The 24,551-nt window shown below is 36.2% G+C and overlaps 1 protein-coding gene across 5 annotated transcripts in view; it reads right to left on the minus strand.

Moving 5' to 3' along the window:
* Swt1 (SWT1 RNA endoribonuclease homolog) overlaps positions 1–24,551 on the minus strand; it is a 62,887-nt gene that overhangs the window by 15,680 nt on the left and 22,656 nt on the right. For all 5 annotated transcript variants that reach the window (XR_003843903.1, XM_029539129.1, XM_029539133.1 and 2 more), the window contains 10 exons: positions 23,405–23,464; positions 21,054–21,192; positions 19,199–19,300; positions 18,376–18,564; positions 16,612–16,705; positions 13,441–13,586; positions 11,328–11,491; positions 8,861–8,999; positions 4,264–4,412; positions 337–524 (listed from right to left, as the gene is read on the minus strand). Coding sequence is in view for 4 of the 5 variants with exons in the window: in XM_029539129.1 (XP_029394989.1) it covers positions 337–524; positions 4,264–4,412; positions 8,861–8,999; positions 11,328–11,491; positions 13,441–13,586; positions 16,612–16,705; positions 18,376–18,564; positions 19,199–19,300; positions 21,054–21,192; positions 23,405–23,464 (1,370 nt within the window). In the remaining variant the exon portion in view is untranslated. The remainder of the gene's footprint in view (positions 1–336; positions 525–4,263; positions 4,413–8,860; positions 9,000–11,327; positions 11,492–13,440; positions 13,587–16,611; positions 16,706–18,375; positions 18,565–19,198; positions 19,301–21,053; positions 21,193–23,404; positions 23,465–24,551) is intronic.

The following is a 24,551-nucleotide window of genomic DNA, read 5'->3' on the forward strand; positions in this document are numbered from 1 at the left end:
TATATAGAGACTATCTGCAAGTTCTGTGACTCTAGAGAACCCTGACTAATACAGCAAGCAACGCTCCTCATACTGATTACATCAGAATCACCTGGAGAGATGTTCTAATGCACTCTCAGATTTACCTTTCTCCTACTGAATCTAAATTTCTATGAATAGTGTCTAGATATAGAAACTTTACATTTCTAACATACCAATTTGACAAAAGGCCCTTAGTTTAACAATCCAGCACAATAAACTCATAACCCAAACACTAACTTCAGTGAAAATATGAACAGAAACCCTATAAAAACCAAACTTGTAACAGCAGAGCTGAACGTCTTGGGAATTTAATACCTGTTCTGATATATTGACATCCAAACGTTCTCCAGGACAGACCAGACTTCCTGATGCCTGGTGAGCTGGGGAAGATTAGAATCCAAGAAAACGTTGACATCTTGGTTATGAAGCTTCATCAAAGAGGTGTCTTCCTGCTTTTTATTCATTGTGCTTTCTGAAGAATTTGGCTTAAGTTTTGTCTTGACCTGTGACATAAGAATTACATAAAATGCATACCAATCCTTCACTAGCAACTGAGGAAACAGAGATACCAGCTTTCCAGACATACTGGGTACTGTTTTCCTTTTCTTTCATATGTACAGAATATTCCTATAAAAGTATTAGACTTAGAAAAGATATTTTCCTTTTCTATTTAAATCAAATACTGCTTGACCTCCTACCATAGTAGCCTTTCTTACCTAACATGCAAATGTCAATTAAGAATATTGTTTACTATATTGTTATGAAGAGAATTACATAAAATAGGATAATTAAGTAGGGAGAATGGAAGAAAAGGGTAAAGAAGGAAATCTGGAGAGGGACTCCTAACACTAAGAGCCATTTGAATCCATATAGAAAGCTACTACTGCAGAAGCTTCCTCAAACATATACATATATGGAAGGAAGCTAAACAGAGTCACCAAATAATGAGGGAGACAATACTGCATCTTATGCCAAATTGGAGATGTAAAATCTCCAATGTCAGGAATGGGTTACATCTTGTTCAACTGTTGGTCAAAGGAGCCCCATGGAAACCCTATTGCTGAAGACAGCATTCACATATACCATAGATCACAGAGAAGTAGAGCTGGTGCCTACCTAGATAGAGCCTTTGCTACAAGTGACTAGTGCTCACAGGACGGAAGGTACACTGCATGCTAGCAGAAGAGAAAGGAAATCAGCATTTCCCAGCTACAATGTACTGGCATGATGGGGACACAAATGTTATGGAATAATCAACTACTTTCTGATTTGATTTAAAGCCCACTCTTAGGATGGAACCATCTCTGATATTACTAAAGTGGTCAAGAACCTGATACTAGATAGGTCATGAGCCTAGGGAAAACCTAGTACTATATTCTGCTAAAAGAACCACAGCAATAAAGTGATGCTTAATGGCATAACGGTGTACCCATAGTTCAGTGCCTTGCTCAGACCTCATCAGAGAGGTCTTCTTGCACTAGACAGGAAATAACAGAGACCCACAACTGGAAGATGTGCAAAGAGAGAGACACTTTGGAGTACTCAGTCCTAGATGGGATTTCGTCATCAAAGCCCTCCCCTCAAGGCTTAAGGATCTATGTGGAATAGGAGATGGAATAACTTTAAGGGCCACAGTTGATATATTATCCCAAAGAAACTGTCTTGTAGACACAAGATTGAAGCACATGAATTCAGAAACATTGGCAGCACACACAAGGCCTGCACAGGTTCAAGACAGATAGGGTCCGAGGACTAGGAGGGTCAAGTGGACAGGGGCTCTCATACCTAACCAAGAAGCTGTTTGCAATTGACACCTGCATATAAAGGCAAAATTAGTTTTCTCCACGGAGTCTCACTGGATATATTAACCACACTTTTAGGCCAACTCCAATGCCTCGGCAGAGTTGGCCAACACAAAACAATACTTTATTTCCCTAGGGTTAAGTTTCCACATTAATAAAAGGATGAGTTCAAAACTAATCAGTAACTCAACTTCATATCTTACTACTTTTATGTTTTAAATAAAATATTTAACACTATAAGAAGTAACTTACTATTTATGCAAATATGCTGTATATAGATCTTGAAAGGTTTTATATTAGCTCACGAAATTCTCATGAATACCCAGTACTAGAACCAAAACCCTATGCAACATAAACAATTTAGATTTTTAAGTGGAGGAAATTAAGAAATATAAAGATTAAAAAAGATGGTAAGATGTCTAAAGAAGCTTTGATTCTCAGTAATATATAAAGAAGGTTACAATCTCACACCAAGTGCACAGGTTTTACCATACTCTATTTTGTGGGACAAAAAGCAAACAGATGATATCATTTTACCTGTTTATATTAAATTATGAACTTAATAAGCATACATAATGGACCGATATTCTTTTCCTGAAGTTAACTTTTGTGGAAGTATGGGATGGAACTCAGGGTTCTGTCCGTGATAAGCAAGCTCTCCCACTGAGCTATGCCTATAACTCAGATAATGTTTTAATTACCATAAACATTTAGAGTTAAGCATTTACCTATTTCTCCTTTGCTCTGGTTCTTAAATCAAGAGTATACCCACAGACATGCAAGCAGGAGTCATTCAAGTTGGGCTTTCTTTCTTTCTTTTTTTCTTTTTTAAATAAACACTTACATAGCACTGTTTGCTAGGTACTAAGTTCTTTAGTAACTTAGCTCATTCTTATGGAAACTCTAAGTTAAGAATTATTACTGTACTTATTTACAAGTAGGGGCAGTTTAAAGATTCAAAGAATTTAAAGTACTAGAGGCAAAAAAATGAAACAGCAACAAAAACCCACAGGTCAGGGCCCTGAACATGTAAAATCTAAACCTAATCAACAAAATTGATTTGAATTACTCTAACATAGTGGTTCATCATATTTTTTTGGTGTCTGGAAAGCTAATAAGACATGGATATTTTCATCCTTTTCCTACCTCCACCCTCTTAGATAGACAGCTAAAAATGGGGCGAATTCATTGTTTCATCTTAGGTTTCTCAGAAGCAAATAGATGGTGAACAGTCTTGATAAATTGGGATACCTAATTAGTCAAAACTAATTATACCTAGTATTTATGAAGTTCAATTAAGATATTGTATTTTGGAAATAATGTATTTATTGTTTAAGTTAGAGACATAAATAAATATTTAAGGCATTTATCAGGGGCTGGAGAGATGGCTCAGTGGTTAGTAGCACTGACTGCTCTTCCAGGGGTCCTGAGTTCAATTCCTAACAACCACATGGTGGCTCACAACCATTTATAATGGCATACAATGCCCTCTTTTGGTGTATCTGAAGGCAGCTACAGTGTACTTATATACATAAAACAAATAACCTTTTTTTTAAAAAAGGCTTGTATCAATCTAAATGAATTATACAAACAATTCTTAGTAAAATATATTTTAGGGTTCAGGATGTATCTAAGTTGATTGATACTCTGGATTAGATAACCAGCACTATATAAACAAGAATGATAGTACTCAGTTATAATCCCATTATTCAGGAGATAAAGGTAAGAGGATCAGGAACTTAAGGTATCCTTGGCTACATAGCAAATCTGAGGCTAGCCTGGGTTACATGAAACCCTGTCTCAAAAAAAAAAAAAATCCAAAAAACTTACTTTTTTGTTCTTTTAAATTATTTTATGTGTATGAGTATTTGGCTGCATGCATATATTTGTACCAGAGGCATGCCTGGTACCTGAAGAGGTCAGAAGATGGTGTCAAAACCCCTGGAATTAAATTTAAGGATGGTTTTAAGCCACCATATGAATGCTGAGAACTGAACCTACATCTTCTGCAAGAGCAACATCTCTCAGCCCCTCTTTTTTGTGTGTACAACTTTCTCTTGTCCATAAAGGAAATAATAAAAAAATCAACAAGAAAAAAAATCTAAAGTGTATAGTGGTGTATATCCATAATCTCTATACTATAAAGTCCTAAAAAGAAAAGAGCATGTATTTGAGACTAGGTGAATTCTACCTCAAAAAATTAAATAAATAAGCAAGTAAATAAATACTTCAACAACTATTGTGATACAACTTCTATAAAAGGTATATGTTCCATAACCTGTGATAAGACTTGCCTATATTTCAATGTACTTGGTATTTACTTAAAGCCTTTAGAATACTAGAATAAGTAAAAGTAATAGAATCCTTTTATATTTGGCCACTAAATTCATGTTTGGAATGAATGATGAGCTACTCTAAATAACAATCCATGGGATCTCACCTCTGCGAGTACTTGTAGTAGTTTGTTTACTTGAGCAAAAGTCTGGGGAAGAATTCCATCATAATTTGACCTTGTACTGAAGGCATGTAACAAACTTTTAGAATCCTGAAGCAAGAATTTCACTGTTGTAAAATCCACTGCCTTATTTGCTGGTAAGAGAAAAATTAAGGAAAATATGAAAGAACAGGTATATAACACAACAATCCCTTGAAACACTAGTCAAGTATTAATTTTACAACTTAAACAGAGAAGACATTTACAAAACTATATCTTTCTGATATAGAAAGCAACAATTGAACACATTCATAGACAAAGTGTTCATACTGACTCTAGTATTCTGTATTCAGATTCTAGTTTGCTGAACATAGTCAACTTCAAAGTAAAGAAAAGTAAGATATTTTATTCTTCAGTAAAAAGGATTAATCACTAAACACAAAGCCCAAGCATAGAGTTTTCAAAGATGAAACTGTCTCACATCCAGATGACTATTACAGAGGAGTGAGTATCACATGTTAAGAGACAAGCAACTTGAAATTCTATCATATATAAAATAAGGCTTATTGAAAATAGTATGTTATCTGTTTGTACACAAAAGTTCAGCTAATACACAAAAACTTTGGGCTACAATAAGAAGCAAAAGAAAATAGAATTTTCTTCCTGTAGCATAAGATAACCTACCATAATAGCTTTCTCTCAATAGGCTCAAACATTTCCACTAAATTACCAAGTTATTGGGGACAATAATTTCAAAGGTTTAAAGTTATTTTAAAAAAAAAAAAAAGCCAGACATAGAGGTGCATGCCTATAATTTCAGTACTCAAGACTTAGAGGCAGGGAAATTGCTACAAGTTCAAGACCAGACTTGTCTACATAGTGAAAAACTGTCTGAAACAAACAAACAAAAATTTGAAAACAAAATAAATTTTAATATCATAAAATGAATGAGAGAAAAGATGTATCTTTTCATCATTGAAGCATAATGATAGGTGGTTGCTTCATGTGTTAGGCAAAATCTTCATGTGTTAATGTTTGGTTTGCTTCTGTTTTAATATTCATAGGCTTGAAAGCTGTTTTCACAGACAAACAGACACAAGCACAGAGACACAAACACACACCAACCTCAGGTGTTTTTCCTCACAGGTGCTTTTAAATCAGGTCCCTCACTGGCCTGGGGCTCCCCTAATTAGGTTAGGGTAGCTAGCCAGCAATCCCCATAGATCCATCTGTCCCCTCTCCTGTCCTTCTATACAAATACACACTACTGCACCTAGCTTTCTTACAGGAGTTCTGAGGATTAAACTCAGCACCTTATGAGTATGTGGAAGCACTTCACTATTTGACCTATACCCTCACCTCTAGAAACTATTATATTTACATCTGAACACGGCTTTCCTTGGCAAAGTGAGTTAAAAATGAATAAAGCATCCTTGTGTATTACATATAAGAATCAGCTTATGAGATTCTGAAGAGTCAAGTAGAATTTTAAAATAATCTTAAAGGCTGGAGAGATGGTTCAGCTGTTAAGAGCTCTTGTACTTGTGGAGGATGTGAATTCGATTCTCAGCACCCGTGTTGTGGTCAGCAACCTTAACTCCAGTGCCCTCTTCTGGCATCCATGCTTATGTACAGAATGACAAGGCAAAATATCCATATAAAATAAAAAGAATAAAGACCTTTTTTAAAAAGACATTTTAATAATTACTCAGTAATTCTTTTTATATCATTTTATATTTTGAGACACGGTCTCACTGTGTAACCAGGCTGGCCTGAAACTTGCTGTATAGACCACACTTGCTATATAGCCTTGTAATCAAGTACTAGGATTAAAGGCATGTGCCACCACACCCAGCAAAATTTAACAATTCTAGGGGCTAGTGAGATGGCTCCACAGGTAAGAGCACTGACTGTTCTTCCGAAGGTCCTGAGTTCAAATCCCAGTAACCACACGGTGGCTCACAACCACCTGTAATGAGATCTGATGCCCTCTTCTGGTGCATTTGAAGACAGCTACAGTGTACTTATGAATAATAATAAATAACTCTGGGCCAGAGCGAGCGGGGACTGAAAGAGCAGGGTCGACCAGAGTGAGCAGAAGTCCTAAATTCAATTCCCAACAACCACATGAAGGCTCACAACCATCTGTACAGCTACAGTGTACTCATATACATAAAATAAATAGATCTTTAAAAGAAAAAACAAAAACAATTCTAACTTACTAGGATGATTATAGCCAAGACTCTTCACTTTATCCATACTCTTAACTCCCACACCAAATCAGCAATTTTCCTGATAAGAACACTAAGTTCTTTTAAAAGTCAATGGCTAGTTTAAATTTCTCTGGGGAAAAAAATGAAAGATGCTCTATGTGGAACAGGCTGTGGAGCTGATGAACTGCATAAATCTAAGGAAGACCTAACTGGTATAGCTTCTTTAAATAGTGCTTTTCCAAGGTAGCCTGTGTTTAATAGGCCTTATATGCTGAATCAATTCAATTTCCACTTACAAAAAGGCTTTATTAATAGGTACACTGGCACACAGAAATCTCAGCACCTGAGAGGCTGAAGAGAAGATTACGGCCAGCCTCAGCTATTTGGCTGAGCTATTTGGCAAGCCCCAAATCTGACATTTGAGACACTAGAAGCTGTCTCAAAAAAAAAAACTAAAAGAGAAAAACAGTGTTTGTTAAAATTCTGAAGGAAAGAAAAATAAGGATAAATTCTATACATATATAATAAAAACAAAAATTTCACATAGAAACAAAGTCAAAAGTTAACCAGTCATTTCTAAACACTTCTCCATGAATTGAGATAAGGACATTAATTAACTAAGCTTGGTATACTGAAGTCATATCCATGTACAATGGAAGAACTATGGGCACTGCTATTCAAAGACAGTAAGCAACATTATACATCATTATTTTTTTAATTTAAAATCAATTTACAAGCTGGAAATGGTGGTACACACCTGTAATTTCAGCACATGAAGGGAAAGCAGGAAAAATATGGGCTCAAGGTCATCCTAAGCTACATACTGAATTCAGGGCCAGCTCATGTCTTAAGATCATATCTCAAAACAAACAAAATTACCTTAGAAAAGGAGTTATATTTTCTCCATAAGCCACTAAACAAGGGGTATCAGATTTATCCAGATCAAGAGCCAATAACTAGGCTCCCAATAACTGCAAAAATAATTTTTAATAGAACATATAGCCAAGCCAGGCAGTGGTAGTACATGCTTTAATCCCAATAGGAGGAAGGCAGGTGGATCTCTGTGAGTTCAAGTCTAGCCTGTTCCACAGAGCTAGTTCCCAGACAGCCAAAACAACACAGAGAAACCCTGTCTTGAAAAACAAAAAGAAAAAAAATATAGCCATCATATCTTTAGTTTTTCTCCCTACTGCAAATAACAACTAAACATCACCTTTCAGCTCATGTAAGGGCAGAATACTGCTCATCCATTTTTTTTTTAATACTGCTCATACTTAAGAAGACAATCACACAATAACAGCTAGGTACGAATTTTTGAAACCATCCATAATAATTGTTAATGTTTCTAGACATTGTGAATATGTAACTTTTATTAATACATACTTCTTTAAAAGCCGACCGTGGAGCTGAAGAGATGACTCAATCAATAGTTAAAGTATTTGTTGTACAATCATGAGGACCAGAGTTCAAATCCCCAGAACTCCTAGAAATGCTGGGTGATTGTGGTGACCCACACATTTGTACATCTAAACTCAAGGGGAAGAAATGGGATCACCAGAGCAAGTTGGCTAGCAAGAGGGGAGCCATATTGATAAGCTCTGGGTTTGGTTGATTCCTCGCTTTCCACCTCATTTTTGAGGCAGGGTCTCAAAACTCTGAACCTGGAGCTAGATGACTAGCCAACAAGCCCTAGGGATCCTGTCTCTGCCTCCCCAGCACGGCACAAACTACCACACCCACCTTTTTTACATGGGTGCTGTACTGAACTCAGTTCATCATTCTTGTTTTATAAACATTTTACTGACTGGACATCTCCCCAGCCTTTTACTGACTGGACATCTCCCCAGCCTTTTTAATGTTTGCATGAGTGTGTGTGCACATGTGTTGCATGCATGTGCACACATGGTATGTTGTGAGGTGCCTATGCATGCATGTGCTTGACATCCTGAAGTATTCCTCAATTGTTTCTCTACTTTATTTTCTCAAACAGTGTATCACTTGGAGCTCTTGCTGAACTAGCTAGCCAGCAAACCCCTGAAGTGTACTGGTCTCCATCTCCCAAGCACTAGTAGAGCACACTGCCACTCCCAGCCTTTTCTGGGCTCTGGGGATCTGAACAGCAGTCATTACGCTTATATAGCAAGTACTTTACCTACTGAACCATCTTTTCAGCCCATGTTTGGTTGATTTTTTTGTTTGTTTGTTTGTTTTTTAGAAAGAATCCAATATAGTTTAGGCTGGCCTTGCACTCACTATATAATAGAAGTTTACCTTAACTTCTGATCCTCTCGCCCCACCTCCCAAGTGCTTGGATTGCAAGCATGTGCCACCACACTAGACTGACTTAATACTTTAACCAACTACTGTGAAAGAAAATAAAAGACTCATACCTTTACAGAGATTTTCATATAGGCTCTCAATAGTTACAAGCAAGTTATTTTCCATAATTAATCCAAATACAGCCAGCCAATGTTTTTTAAAGCACTGTAATAGATTTATGAGAGTCCATGGTGGTTTCAAATACAGCACCTAGAAAGTATTACAAAATCATTATCTACTGATTTGTTTTAACTACTATGTAAACACGCCAATGTAGGAACTTCTATCATATCCCTAATAGAAATATAGCTAGTCAGACTATTTTTAAAGTAAGAAGTGCTAGTCACAATTTTAAACTGTACATCTATCACAGACTGATTTCATAAAATTCCTATTAGTAACCTTTAGTTTCATAACTTTTTAGTACACAAAGAAAGAAAACTCTAACTAGTGAAGAAGCATAGTTTTAAACCAGAAAGGTACCTCAACCTGCTTTTTAAAAACTTAATGCTTTTTTAAAATGTGTATGAGTTTTCCTGCATGTTTGTGTACCATGTGTGTCCCTGGTTCCTTCAGAGGCCAGAAGAAAACATCAGATTCCCTGGAATTGGGGTTACGGTTTGTGGGTGGACATGTGAATGCTGGGACCTGACTGGGTTCTATGCAAGAACAAGTGCCACTCAGTAACCACTCAGCCTTTCAATCTACTTTTCTATGTGGTCCTTTCCATAATCAAAATAATCTAAATACTTCATACTACCAGAGGGAAATCTACACAGAAAAAAAAAATCAAACTATTATCATTTGCTACACTTACAAAGACATAGATAATTGATAGATATATTTATAAATAATTCAGGAAGATGTCAATGCCTTTTTCTGAATCATCCATATTTCTATGAAATATCCAATTTATACTAATCCTTCAAGATCCTTTTTATTATTCTTTATTATTTTTGGATCAGCATTTGATCATTAGGCAGCAAACATATTACACTGGCAAGTTTAAAATCTTATTGAGTAGCTGGAATAAATACCTCAGCTATAATTAGTAGGCTGTAACATTTCTCCTAGCTACAAATATGAATTTGAAACAAATAATAAACTAAAAAAAAAAATCATGCTGGCTAAATTTGGTGTTTTATTTAAATGTAGAAAAGATATTAAGTTAAAGAAACTCAAAATATCTTATTATGATCATGTTTACTCTCATATTTACAAGGCATAAAAATCAAATATACAGATATTTTGTCAAACATTTTGACCGAATTAAACTGAGTAAGGGAAGTATTGACGACTTGTTTTATTTGAAAACAAGGTCTCTTGTATCCTAAGCTCCAACATAGCCAAAGATGATCTTGAGCCCCTGATCCTCTTACCTCTACCTTCAACTCCTAAGATTATAGGCATGTGCCACTACACACAGTTTATGTGGCATTAGGAATAAAGCCTGTAACTTCATGCATGCTAGGCAACCATTCGACCAACTGAGCTATATCCTTAGTCCTTGTGCAAGACTTCTAAGGATTTAATTTAAGCTCTAGGAGACCAATGTATCAAATAGTATATAGTATATGCACAATAACTATTAGCTAATTTTTTTTAAAAAAGAATAACTATTAGTTAATTTAAAACAAAAACACACTCATCATGTAAAGTACCTCCTCTTCTTTATTTTTGGAGGGGGGGTGAGACAGGGTTTCTTTCTATAGCCCTAGCTGTCCTGGAACTCACTCTATAGATCAGGCTGGCCTCGAACTCAGAAATCTACCTGCCTCTGCCTCCCAAGTGCTGGGATTAAAGGCGTGTGCCACCACTGCCTGGCTTAATCCTAACCTTTAAGAAATGTTTATCATATAATTATCAAAAGATGGTTCAGCATATTAAGGCATTTGCCACCAAGCTCAACAACCTCAGTTTAATCCAGAGGACCTACATGATAGAAAAAGAGAACCAATTCCTGCCAACTTGTCCTTGTAGAGAGCTGTGAGCAATCGTCATTACAGGATGGCGTTGGCCTTTGTTGTTCATAACTATAAATAATTAATGTGCGCAAGTGCAAGGGTGAATTCGCGCCAAGTCACGACCCATCCCGGGGTGTACTTTTGAAATTATGAGCAAGCAGCCAACCAGGTGCAGACACGCCACACTAAGACATATATAAGCTGCACCATTTCTGGGGCTCGGGGTCTTCCTCATGATGAAGCAATAAAGCTTTGCCACAGAAGAATCCGGTTGTCCGAGTGTGTTCTTGCTGGCGAGAACTTAGCTCGGGACAGTCCTGACTTCCACAGGACCACCAAGACAAACACATGCTTGCACACATACACACACTTGTGCACATACGCACACAAACACAAAATAAATACATAAAATCAATTTAAAATTTTCTAAGTTATAAAATTTAGAGAAAATGTGAGATATGGATTAATGTAAAGCTTTTTAACTTTCACAAATATCATTCTAAGATATTTATTACAAATATAACAAATCATCAATAATAGAAAGAAATCTTAACTAATATAGTTAAATAGGTACCTCCATCCAAAGATTTCCAAAAGCAATTTTCATTTCTGTTTCTAATATTGAAGATAAAGCTGTCCCAAGACATTTTTCAAGATCACAAATAATACGTTCAAGTAGAATGGACAGCCCAGAATTTGCAGATTCTTCCTTACAAGTCTCTTCTACTGGTGGTACTTCTTTAAAACAAAGTTTCAGGTGTTACTAAAAGAGGAGGTTAACTCTGGTTTTGTTTTGGGGGGCAGGACTTCAAACAGTACAAGCAGGTTTCAAAGTTATTATACTACTGAGGATGCCCTTGACCTCCAGGTCCTCATCTTCACTGCCCAGTGCTGGATTACAACCATGTATACCGTGACAGGTTTGTGTGAGACTAGGATCAGCCATGAAGGAAGAGATGCTAGTGCTAGCCAAGCACTTTCCCAGTGAGCTACAGCCTCAGTCAACGCTCAGGGGTTTTATTTACCAAGACAAATAAACACCCTAAAATGCTTTTTTACTCAAATAGAAATATGGGGGGGGGGGGAAATATGTCATTTTAACCAAAACCAATTGTATTATTTTCTTTGTGTGTGTGTGCAGCAAGTGGTCTTGTTTTACATTGCCCATCTCTTAACATTAAGGTACTGCTTTTTATTATTAAATAAAAAAATCAAAACAACAACAACAAAAAAAACCCAGTAAGACCAAAAAAAAAAAAAAAAAAAAACCTGCAAAATGAAACAATAAAACAAAAAGTCCAGAAGAGGAGAAAATAAAAATAAAATAAATAAATAAAAAAAAAGAGTCCATTTCGTGTTAGCCAACTGCTCCTGGACTATAGTTGATATACCCAGTAAGACTTCACTGGAGAAAACTGACTTCCTCTTTTCCAGCAGGTATCACAAATAGTTTCTTGGTTGGGGAGGGAATTTGTGTCCACTCTACTTCTCAGTGCTGAGATGAATTTTATTATTTTCAAATTACAAGAATGCCTTGTTTTCCGTTCGTCTTTCAAATATATAGCAGTTATACCAAAATTGGTTTTCTTCCCCAAAACAGTACATTATTTCAATCCAGTTTCAATAAATCAATTTAAAATTACCAAAGTTTCTGGCTTATGTAAATTCATGTTTTTTTCTTTCAAAATAAGCTTTTATTAGTTCAGTTGTTACTATTTCATTAATATTATACATTTATATCTAAGAATAACTAAAATTTTCTTATAGTAAAATTCAAATGTTAAATGATTTATCTCTCTTCAAACACCAGCCAAGGTTTAAGATGACTGTAATGAGCAAACTAAAAGTTTACTCTTAAACAAATAAATAAATAATCCTGTAATTCCCCCTAAATGTCATTTTGAATATCATAACAAAGATCTACTACTCCCAAAAAGGGAAGGAAACATTAATATTTATACAATTACCTATAAAAGCATATCTAATGTTAAAATCCTCAACAATTACTTTCTCCACAAAGAAGCCAGAAAAGGTAGGCAGATCCCCGAAGCTAGAATTCTACATGGTTGTGACAAATGTGAATGCTGGAAACTGAACTCTAGCACTCCCAAGCACTGCAGGAAAGTGCTCCCACAGAGGGGAGAGGTAGGATCCATTTATCACTAGTGCCTGCCATGCAATTTAACAGTCCACCAAATATCAAGTCGCAATAGATTAATAAAAAAGCAGCATTGTTCTTATATTTCTTATTAATTTAAATAAACAAAACCTATTTTACTAGAGTTGTATGATATTTGCTTTTTCTGTATTAATTGGGGGTTAGGAACATGAAACTAATTTTACAAAAGCATTACAAAGTTCCACTTCCAAAGACTATTTCCAGCCTAGCAGTGCTAGTACACATCTTTGATCCCACACTCAGGAGGCAGAGGCAGGCAGATCTCTTTGAGTTCCTGGCCAGTCTAAACTACTGAGCGAGTTCTAGGACAGCCAGGGCTACACAGAGAAACCACATCTCATATTCTCCTCCCCCCACTTACATGTATTCATTTAATACATATAAGCAAGCATTCTAAACTTACTATTATTTTAGACTTACAAGATAATAAGTTGTTGTTAATTTCAAATGTTACCAAAAATATTAGGGCATAAGACATATTTACAATTACTCATAGTAAAAATATTACCTGCTTTCAACTGCTGCTTAGAAATACAAGGCTGATGACACAAATCTGTGTTCAGAGTTAAATTTAGTATCTCTGTATCTAGTTCTTCTTTACTGAGTGATTTCACACCACTTATCAGGCCTTTATTTCTTAAATTTCTATCATCCCTAAAGGTGGGGTTAGGGGAAAACAAAAACATTTTAGAAGATCAACTATACGTCAATTCAAACACACAGGTCAAGGCTGATAACTAATTATCAATACAAACATTAAAAATGAACTTGATAGAAACATAGGACTAGAGAGGTCACTTGCTTGTCAACAGTACCAGATGTCCCTGGTCTCTGAAGGTACCTGCGCTCGTGTACATACCCACACATAGACATATGCACATAACCATAATTAAAAATGACAAGATTAAAGCTTATATTATTTGAAGCTTCTATAAACTTCTCTATAAACAATAGTATAGTACACAAGTTTTATATGAGGTCTTTTTATTTTCTTTCAGTATTTGCATATGTTTGCTCACACATGCACGCGTCACATGCACAGGTACCTACAGAGGCCAGAAGAGGCTGTGTCAGATTCCCTGAAGTTGAAGTTTTAGGTAGTTTTAAGCTGCCCAGCATCAGGCTGGAAACCAAATTCAGATCCTCTGCAAGAGCAGTGCATGCACTTAACTGCTGAGAGATCTCTCCAGCTCCTAGGCTTCATTTTAAAAAACAAGCAGGGGTGGGGTGGGAGGAGAGAAAGCCATAACAGTATTTTCTGGGGTGATGGGGTTAATTTACATATTAAGAGAAATATAAACTATGCCACTATCAATTAAATAATGCTGGCAGTTAATAATATATTTGCACATTGCAATTTAAGTACAATTTCCCTCAAAAACAAAAAACTACATAAAAATTATCAAGTTAGATGGGAAGTGAATAAAGATGTAGAGGACAGAAAGAATGGCAGACACCTAATAACTGTTGCAGCTATAATGGCATTAAAAGTAGAATGGGGAAAATAGCATGTTTTAATGTGGGGATGTGGCAGGGAGATAACAGAGACCCAACAGAACAAGGTTACTGGAGTATGCGAAAATGGAATAGCAACAAGACTTAGGGCTTTGGAAATGGATAAAATGTGGTACTTTTCATTCACTTAAAGAATAGGTTAAGAGAAACCAAGAGTTCTTTTTTTTTTCCTAGTGATGATTGATTTCAATCAAATTAGGAGAATATATTAGTATGGAGCTTAGAAGAGTCATATGAGCTAAAGATAATAATTGAATCTAAGTAAACACTTAATTCACAGCAGTGCATTCTGATTCCAGAGTTCCTCCTTTCATGAGGAGTCTACCTTCTCACTTACTTTCTCCTTTAAATGGAATTTGTTTTCCAAATCTTCAAAAGAAAAAAATGCATAACACACTGTGGTGTCAAAATTTTCCCTTTTAGTACCTCAACAAATGATAACTGTAATATTATCCAGACAACAAAACAAATGCATCCTCACAGTAGGAGGTACAAGTAAATGACTTATACAATATACATTATCATCTCTTAAAAGAAAAATGATGTTGAGTGTGGCAGCATGCCACAGACTGGACTCAGTGGGTCCCTCACTTGTGGAGAACCAGGGCTTCAATGTTCAGGTGAACTAGGAGTTGGCAGGGTAACAAACAGACGCAAACACAGAGAAAGTACTGTATCTGAATGTAATTTCTCAAAGCAAGCATCAGACTTATATTACAGAAGAAAACAAAGAAGTTAGGTGACACATCAACCAAGGTTCACTGAAGTTATCTGACACAAAACAGAGAAATGCATACATAAAGACTGACAGGAACCAGGCAGTGGTTACAACTGAGATAAAAGGCAGCCCTTTCTAAAGTCAGCCATTAGGGAGTCAGGTGAGGATTTCACACCCTAGTCACAATTTATGCTATTCCTCTGAGCCTTGTGAAAGCTTGTAGCAAGGGGTTCGGTTCGCTCTTGCTCATGAATAATGTAATACTGTAGTTCCTCTTTAAACCACAACCCTCCTTCTTCATAGACCATTGTAAATTCCTGCATATGGGAATGACTCGGCTGTAATTCTAAGTTTACTTTGTAGAACTTGCCCTGAGATTTCTACCTCTTACCTAGTAAACTTCAATGTCTGATTTCTTTCACTGTCTATCAATACTGGAGGCATTTCATCTGAATCAGTAGCATTACCGACTATCGCTCAAGGACAAATCTGGAGCATTTGTGCTATGGGATGCCAAGGCTCCAGGAGACTAAGTTTCCATGAAACTTTTTGCCTCAGGACTGCATCCAAGCTTTAGGGCATGCCTCACAGACTTCACTGGAGTGGGTGTGGCAGCAGCACATACCTTTATTACACTACTCAGGGCACAGAGACAGGTGGCTCTTTGTGAGTTTGATGCCAGCCTGCTCCACATAAGAGTTCTAGCCCAGCCAGGAGATTGGGGTACAGGCCTTTAATCCCAGCACTAGGGAGGCAGAGGCAGGCAGAGCTCGGAGTTTGAGTCCAGCCTGGTCTATCAAACCAGTTCCAGAACGCTAGGATTACACAGGAAAACCCAGTCTTGGTGAAACAAAAAACAAAAATCATGTAGACCAAACAGGGCTACATGACTACAAGAAACCCTGTCTCAATTAAAAAAAAAAAAAAAAAAAAGATATGACCCTGTGCTAGGCACCACCCTAATTCCTTTACATACACTATCTGATAAACCTTATGAAGCACAATTCTTCTGTTTATTAAACACAAGAAAGCTAAGTTAGGAAAGCTGCAGATTCATATAGCTGAGTACTGAAAGGTCTAAAATTCTAGCCCAAATTTACTGCAGAAGAGGCACTCATGACGTAATATAACATAAGTTACCCTCTATTTGTATATGAATAATCAACTTCTTACTTCATACAACTAAAAAGTTCTTTAAGATTTTGATATCAATTTTTCCCCGTCCTCTCTCAAAAGTATTCTGAATACTATAAAAATTAAACTATAATGAAATTTCATCTATTTATTATCACATTCCTCTGGATAATATCATAAAAATAATAGCTAAGCATGATTAATAGTAGATTTATAAAATATTATTTGATCCCTGAGTTGGTAAATATAATTTCTAAAAATTCTTTGCCATAAGGTATTATTTTTAAAAAATGAAATGACTATGAAACTCACGTGCACAGAATAACAAGAGAACACGGGAATAATTCCTGGTACTGAAGACAACACTTTAATACTCGATCATCATTGTTCTCATCACTCAGTCCATCTGCAAATGTAGCAAAGCAACTCTCAGTAAGTACATCAGAAATCTAGAGAGAACTTGAGCAGGCTTGTAATTCCTGTTTCAACAGGCTGATACAGGAAGATTGCCACAAATACAAGGCTAGCCTGGCCTAGAGTGAGACCCAGGCAATGGGGGAAAAAAGCTGGGGTGGTGACAAGGTAGGCTGGGACAATAGCTCAGTCAGTAAGTTTCTGATTCAAGGAAGACACCAAACATCAATCTCTGGCTTTCTTATTCACAGAGGTAGGTGTGTGTGTGTGTGTGTATGTGTGTGTGTGTGTGTGTGTGTGTGTGTGTGTGTGTGTGTGTGTGCNGTGTGTGTGTGTGTGTATGTGTGTGTGTGTGTGTGTGTGTGTGTGTGTGTGTGTGTGTGTGTGCGCGCGCGCGCGCACGCACATGTGTACATTCACATCATAAAAATATACCCACACAAATACAGAAAATAACTTTGATGTCACCTGATTAATCTAGGCAATATTTACAAATTAAAAATATCTGTTTTGAGGCAATGAAGCTACTCTGGTGGTGGATACACACTTATCACTATACATTTCTCCAAACCCACGCAATGTAAACTAGGTGATGATGACACAACAATGTAGATGTAATACACTGACTGTAATACCTTTTTTCCTTTTTTTGCTTTTTTGAGACAGGGTCTCTCTGTACTTAGCTATCCCGCAGCTTACTGTGTGGAGCAAGGTGGTCTCAAACTCAGAGATCCGCCTGCTTCTGCCTCGTAATTGCTAGGATTAAAGGCGTGTGCCACCATATCTGGCTATAATATATTTCTTATTCTGGTGGAGGTATTGATTATAATAGAAAATTATTATATATGGTATGGGACTAGAAAGGATAAGAAAAATTTCCATCCCTTCTGCACAATTTTGTTGTAAAGCTAAAACTGTCTAAGCAGTTATTTTTTTAAATACATCTGAAAGGCAGAAAGCTCACTAAATAAAATGAAGATGCAAAACAATGTCTTCACAACTCTGAATGCCCAGACTCAAAGGACAGAAGTATGATCTGAGTACGAAAGGTCTGACTAGAAAACAAAAGCTATGAATTCTAGTCTCAACTCATTACTCAAATATTAGAACACATAATTGCATCCTGCTTGAAATTTTCTCAGTTTACAAGATGTGTAACTAAATTTCTTGTGTCTGCTTTTCTTTAACCTCTAAAACACTGCATTTAGAGAAATACAAGGAAGAAAAAAAAATGGCCCCTTGGCAGAAAACACAAAGTGAGGAAAGAAGACAGAAAAGGAGGGAAAGATCTGAGGAGAAAAGATAGAGGGACAAGAAAGAAGAAAGGTTGGGGGAGGGAGAAGAGGGAGAGGAAGAGATAGAATGGAAATGTAAGCTATTACAAAAAAAGAGATGGGGATCCAAAGTTCTACAGTATAGCCAGGTATGAATAAAACTATTATTATCACTCTGAGAAATACTAACACACACAGCCTAAGAAAGTGTAGGAAAAACAATAAAACAAAATCAAGGATTCCCAAAATGAGCCATAAATTACTACAACATTCTTTTCACTCCACAATCTAGACCTACACACTTCATTTTTAAACCATTTCTTTCTAAAAATAAGTAAGTACCCAAACAAATCTTTATCAAGGCACACCCACAAGAAACAATACTTACAAAGTTTTTGGGATGCCAGCTGTAATGACTGACCCCATAGCTTTCTATCTTGACTTTTGAGGCTGTCGTTGATAAAATGAATTGCAGGTACAGCTTTATGCTGGACATTTTTTAGTAATTTTCCTGCCTTCATACGATCTAGCTCTTGCACAACCACCCAAGGAATTATTAACACAAGTGTGTCAAATCCTAAAAAATAGAAAGATTTTTTTTTTTTTTTTAGAATCCAGCATGTATTGAGGTACTAAACCAATTTCTATAGAAGTCAAAGTTTTAAGTGCAGTCTCCAGGCCATAGTGATGCCTTGGTGGGCAAGTGCATTTGCTGCCAAGCCTCACTGCCACTCACATGGTGGCAGGAGAAAGAGACTCCTACAAGTTGTCTACAAGTGGTTCTCTAACTGCCACACACATCCTTTGGCATGCACATATGTGCCTATGCACACACATGTACACACACACAGGCACGCATGCATACAAAACACAAATAAATAACACAAATAAATGATATAACTAAAATATGGAATTTAAAGAGGATCTAAAAGCCAAAAGAATGCTAAGAATTTAAACATTAAAAATTACCAGATAACAAAAATAATTAATTTGGCAGTCATGGCTCCTATAATCAAGATTTATAATGCAAACAATTTCACAATAAACAATTTTAAAATATAGTTAAGTTCCATCTAAAAGTGTGTTCTAGATTTCGCAAGTCTTCTTAAAAACTTCAGATGCTAGAGTATGACTGTGAGAAAATCAACTATGCTAATATAAAGTACCAACTCAAAAAAGCAAATTAGAATCTATGAACAGTTTATAAATACCTGGTATTTCTGTCGTCTTCAAAATTTTAACAAATGTGAGATGATTCATCAGAATATTTGTGTCAATAACAATTAGAAGCTTTTTGTCCGAGGCAGTATTTGCTAGAGAAGAGCAGAGTTAGTATTTCACAACACTTGATAATAATAAATTATAACTACATTTGGTATCAGAGAAGTACAGATAATTCTTTTAAATTTAAAGCCTGTCTTGTAAGCCTAATGTTCTAAGAGAATCAGTAATAGGATTCTCAGCTGCTGACTAACTGGCCCATCACTTGCTGCCACATAAACTTATTTCCAGTCAAGGGTTCCCTTAGGGAACCCACAACCTTGTTTAAGCCGGGAAGGCTGGGCAGAAGAGGGTAAAGATATAAATAGATCATTTTTGAATGAGCCTTTTGAGGGGATCTGTGGAAAACTGTATGTTAATGGATTTTTCCTTAAGGGTTTCTATACATTATATTTAAATCTTTGAATGAAAGTATGTTAAGACGACATGCTACATTGAATAGATTGAAGGAGAATATCCATTATTTTGTTATATAATAAAATTGATTTATATTTCCCATCAAAAAAAAAAAAAAAGAGGGTAAAGAAGAACCTAGGTCAGAGAAGGTAAGGCCTAGTGAAGCAGAAATGCAGGAACAAACAACAGAGGGAAGCCCAGACAACTACCCACAGAAGTGCTTTTGGGAGCATTCTTATAGGAAGAAGTCCTTTACACAGGACTATAAAATTCCCATTACTTAAATTCTAAAAAAAATAAAAATAAAAATAAATAAACCAGTAATCATAAGCTTCTACACCAGTAAACTATCAACTATCATAAACTGTTTGGGGATATATTTTGATGACAAATTGACCTGCCCAGCAGTAACTATGGTTTTAAATCCTGCATCCCTGGTTGCTATGCACTCAAGAAGTTGAGTTAATTTTATTATATCCTCAATAACGTATCACTGAAAAGCTAAATATATATAAAACAAAGAAAATATATAAAAGTAGGAGCACTGGGCTGGTGAGATGGCTCAGTGGGTAAGAGCACCCGACTGCTCTTCCAAAGGTCCTGAGTTCAAATCCCAGCAACCACATGGTGGCTCATAACCATCTGTAACAAGATCTGACTCCCTCTCCTGGAGTGTCTGAAGACAGCTACAGTGTAATTACATATAATAAATAAATAAAGCTTAAAAAAAAAAAAAAAGTAGGAGCATTATTTCATAGGACCTCTGTGAAGATCTGGTTAAATTTCCTCTTAGATCATATAGAAAAATGCTTAGAAATTTGTAAAATATGAGTATTTTAAATATGAACAAAAGGTAGAACTACAATTTTTACAGAGAATTCAACATAGTATACTAATCTAGGTAATCTTATTTATTTATTTATTTATTTTTATTTTTGAGACAAGGAATATATAAGACCATATAGAAAAGGCTGTCCTGGAACTCTATGTACTCCAATATGGTCTTAAACTGTTAATCCTCCTGCCTCAACCTCCTGAGTGCTAGGACAACAGGTATGTACCACCATGTCCAGTACTTTGATTGGTATTACTGGCTCCTAATAGTTAAAATAATCAAAACTTTACAATAATAAGGAAACCATGAAAATAATACCTTTAAGCAAACTGTATATCTGATCAGTACTAAAAGTTATAAAAGAGCAAGAATAAAAGACAGTACATCACTTTATTACTTCTTAAGAAAAAGAAAATGTCTAATGGTCTAACAAGATAAGAGATACACAATTATGATTTTAAGTGAACACATTTTAGCATCTTCATCTATACACTGTAAAATCTGAATTCTGACACATCAATTCTTAGAAAAGCAGAGATCATAAGTTAACATACAGAGTACACCAGCAGAAGGATGTGCATCATCGTCCACCAGGTCAATCTCCATGCTCATGAGCTCTCCAGACGGTGGAACAACAGGCAAATCCACGCTTTTCCCCACACGTGCAGCATGGAGCTCTTCTACTATCTGCATCTAAATTGTAAAAGACTCCAGTGAAGTATGGGAGTTACTTACTGAAGATATTTAATACGAAAAGAAAGCAATACATCACAAAAATACCTCACAGAATACATGGATTTATAACCAGTTTTAAAACCAGTTCCTTTCTGGAGTCTCAGGAAAGCAAACTCTTTCACTACTTTATAACTTAATTTATCCACTATAAAGAATATTAAATTTTACCTATTTTCTTTAGGAATTTTTGTTTTGTTGTTCGGACACAGGGTTTCTCTATGCAGCCCTGGCTCTCTTGGAACTTGCTCTGTAAACCAGGCTGACCTCAAACTCTGAGATCTGCCTGCCTCTGCCTACTGAGTGCTGGAATTAAAGGTATGCACTACCACAGACCAGCAAGGATTATATATTACTAATCTAAGTCATGTGAAGTTCCTTATATAAAACCTAGTATACAAACATCAAAATAAGTTCATTCTCATTTCTCTTCTCACCTCATAGTACTTGAGTCAGGTTTCTCTTACTGAGTGTGACCTGAGGCTATAGCTGACAGAAAGCTTACATAGCACATGTGAACCTCTGCATTCAATCCCTGGCTCCATAAAAAAAAAAAAAAAAAGTCTCATCCAGTGTCCCTGAGATTTCTAATATTGTTTATCAACAATCAGAAACTAAACACTATACCTCTTATTACTGACTGTATTACACTTTAAAAGTTTATTTTGTACTGGGAAACAAAAGAGTGTATTTGTGCACAAGCATCTTTACCCACAAGCCATCTCCTTGGCTCTGAACTATAAATCTTAGATCCTTCTCACTTTAGAAGTATCTCTCTGATGATATCTTGATATAAAAAAATTAAACTATGGCCTGGGGATGGTGGCACACACCTATAATTCCAGCACTCAGAAGGCTGAGGCTACAAGATCATGAAGTCAAGGCCAGTCTTCTTTATACAAGACCAGCCTGAGTTACAAGGTGATAAACTGTCTCAAATTTTAAATTAAACAAGAAAAGGAGGAAGAAGAAGAAACAAGAATATATTCTCTTTAAAGCAGATAGTCTATCAAGGAGCACTGATTCTTAAGACAGAAAAATACAACTATTACAATTAAAGGTTATTTATAATTGTTTAAAGAAAAAATGGAAAATGTTGAATTTTAATTTACTAAGGCAACATAAAATTATACAGAATAATTTTGTGAAGATTAGTCAGGAGATTCGAGGCTGAAAATAAAGCAATAGGAAAAAAAATACAATACTGTGAACTATCATCTTTACTCATTAACAAGTTCATCTTACTGCTGAGTAGAAAAAGAAAGAACCTATAGGGTCACACTACATTTTGGCAAATCCAGGTATACACATACAAAAGCATAACATTGTACTAAAATAAAAGTAATTTGTGGCCCATGAACATCACCCTCTGTTTAAAACAGATTAGCTTATCTGAAGCAAAAGCAAAAAGTAAGTAAGTATCTTTTTTTCCAATGCTAAGATCAAATCCAGAACCTTATACTGCTAAGCAGATACTACTGACTGTGCTACATCCCTATCTCCAACAAATGGCCTTGGACAAACGGAACTTCCTAGTAAACCATACGATTCATAGGACTTTTTTTTTTTTTTTTTTTTTGGAGACAGGGTTTCTCAGTCTAACCCTGGCTGTCCTGGAAGTCACTCTGTAGACCAGACTGGCCTTGAACTCCCAAGTACTGGGATTAAAGGTGTGTGCCACTACTGCCCGGCCTGGATACAATTTTTATGGAGTTTTCTTCTTCTTCTTTTTTTTTTTTTTTTCTTTTTTTCTCTTTTTGGTTTTCTGAGACAGGGTTTCTCTGTGTAGCCCTGGCTGTCCTGGAACTTACTCTGTAGACCAGGCTGGCCTTGAACTCTGAAATCTGCCTACTTCTGCCTCCCAAATGCTGGGATTAAAGGCGTATCCCACCACACCCAGCCAATTTTTATGGAGTTTAAATAGACATCGTTATTTTCATACCAAGGTTTTTACAGACATTTTACTAAAGGTAGGAACTATTTAGCAAGGCACCCTGGCATATACCTGTAATTCCAGCACTCAGGAGGCCAAGACAGGAGGAGGATCACAAATCTGAAATCAGCCTGAGTTACAAAATGAAATTCTGTCCCACATCACACACACCCCAAAAGAATGAAAGAATGAACTCTGAATTTCTTTAAAATAATCAAAGTAAATAAGTGCATCGGTAACCTCTTCATCTGCATCTTGGATATTCTCAGATGACACTGAAGAACATGGCGTTTCAAAACTCTGAAATGAAAAAGGGTTTTGAGTCAGGTCTTGTATAATTAATAACAGCATCTCTGGACTCAAGTTGCCCGCTATCATTTCCCCAGCCCTCCTTCTCTGTGTGTGTGTGTATGTGTATGCGCACGTGTGCGTGTGTGTATGTGTGTATCAGAGAACAACTTGGGGAAGTCAGCTTTCTCTTTTAACCATGTGGGTCCCAGGAATCAAAACCAGGTCATCAGGTTTGATGCCAAGTGCCTTCATCCACTGAATCATGTTGTCAGCCCGCACCACACTGACAAACAAAAATGTCTCTAGACATTAATAAACACCCTGAGGGATAAAACTGCCCCCATATGAGAAATCACCTCTAGAAGAGAAAAGCCCTGTGCTACCAAGTCATAAAATATAAGTCATACTCTTTAGAATGTTTATAGTCATTAAAATACTCATCTTTCACAGAATTATATGCCACCCTGAGGAATATCCATCATAAAGATAAACAAATAGGCTTTTTTGGCAGAAAAATTTTATTCAGAAATCACTGAATTGCTTCAGAGCCCTAAAGTGACCTAATCAAATTACTGGAGAAATCTAAGGAATGTATTACAGCTAAAGAGAAAAGGCAAAAACAAACAAACAAACAAAAACAGAGTTGCATTATACACAATGAGAGCACTAGGGGTCAGCTTTGTTTTCTGTCTTCTAATAGAGACTGATATATCTTTCTATAAATTCCAACTCTGTGCCAGCACTTTAATATTTTATATAAGATTTATAATTTCTGCGGGCAGTGGTGGCACATGCCTTTAATCCCAGCACTTGTGAGGCAGAAGCAGGCGGATTTCAGAGTTCAAGGCCAGCCTGGTCTACAGAGTGAGTTTCCAGGACAACCAGAGCTACACAGAGAAACCCTGTCTCAATAAACCAAAAAACAAACAAACAAAAACATTTATAATTCCTTTTCTCTCTTACTTTAAATTTTATTACAATTTCTTCTTTTTTAAATTTTATTTCTTTTTTTTTTCTACACTCCAGATTTTATCCCCCTCCCCGTCCACTGTTCCCCATCCCATACCTCCTGCTCACCACCCTGTCTCCACAAGGG

Source organism: Mus pahari, chromosome 5 (genome assembly GCF_900095145.1).
Source record: "Mus pahari chromosome 5, PAHARI_EIJ_v1.1, whole genome shotgun sequence".
Taxonomy (NCBI): Eukaryota; Metazoa; Chordata; class Mammalia; order Rodentia; family Muridae; genus Mus; species Mus pahari.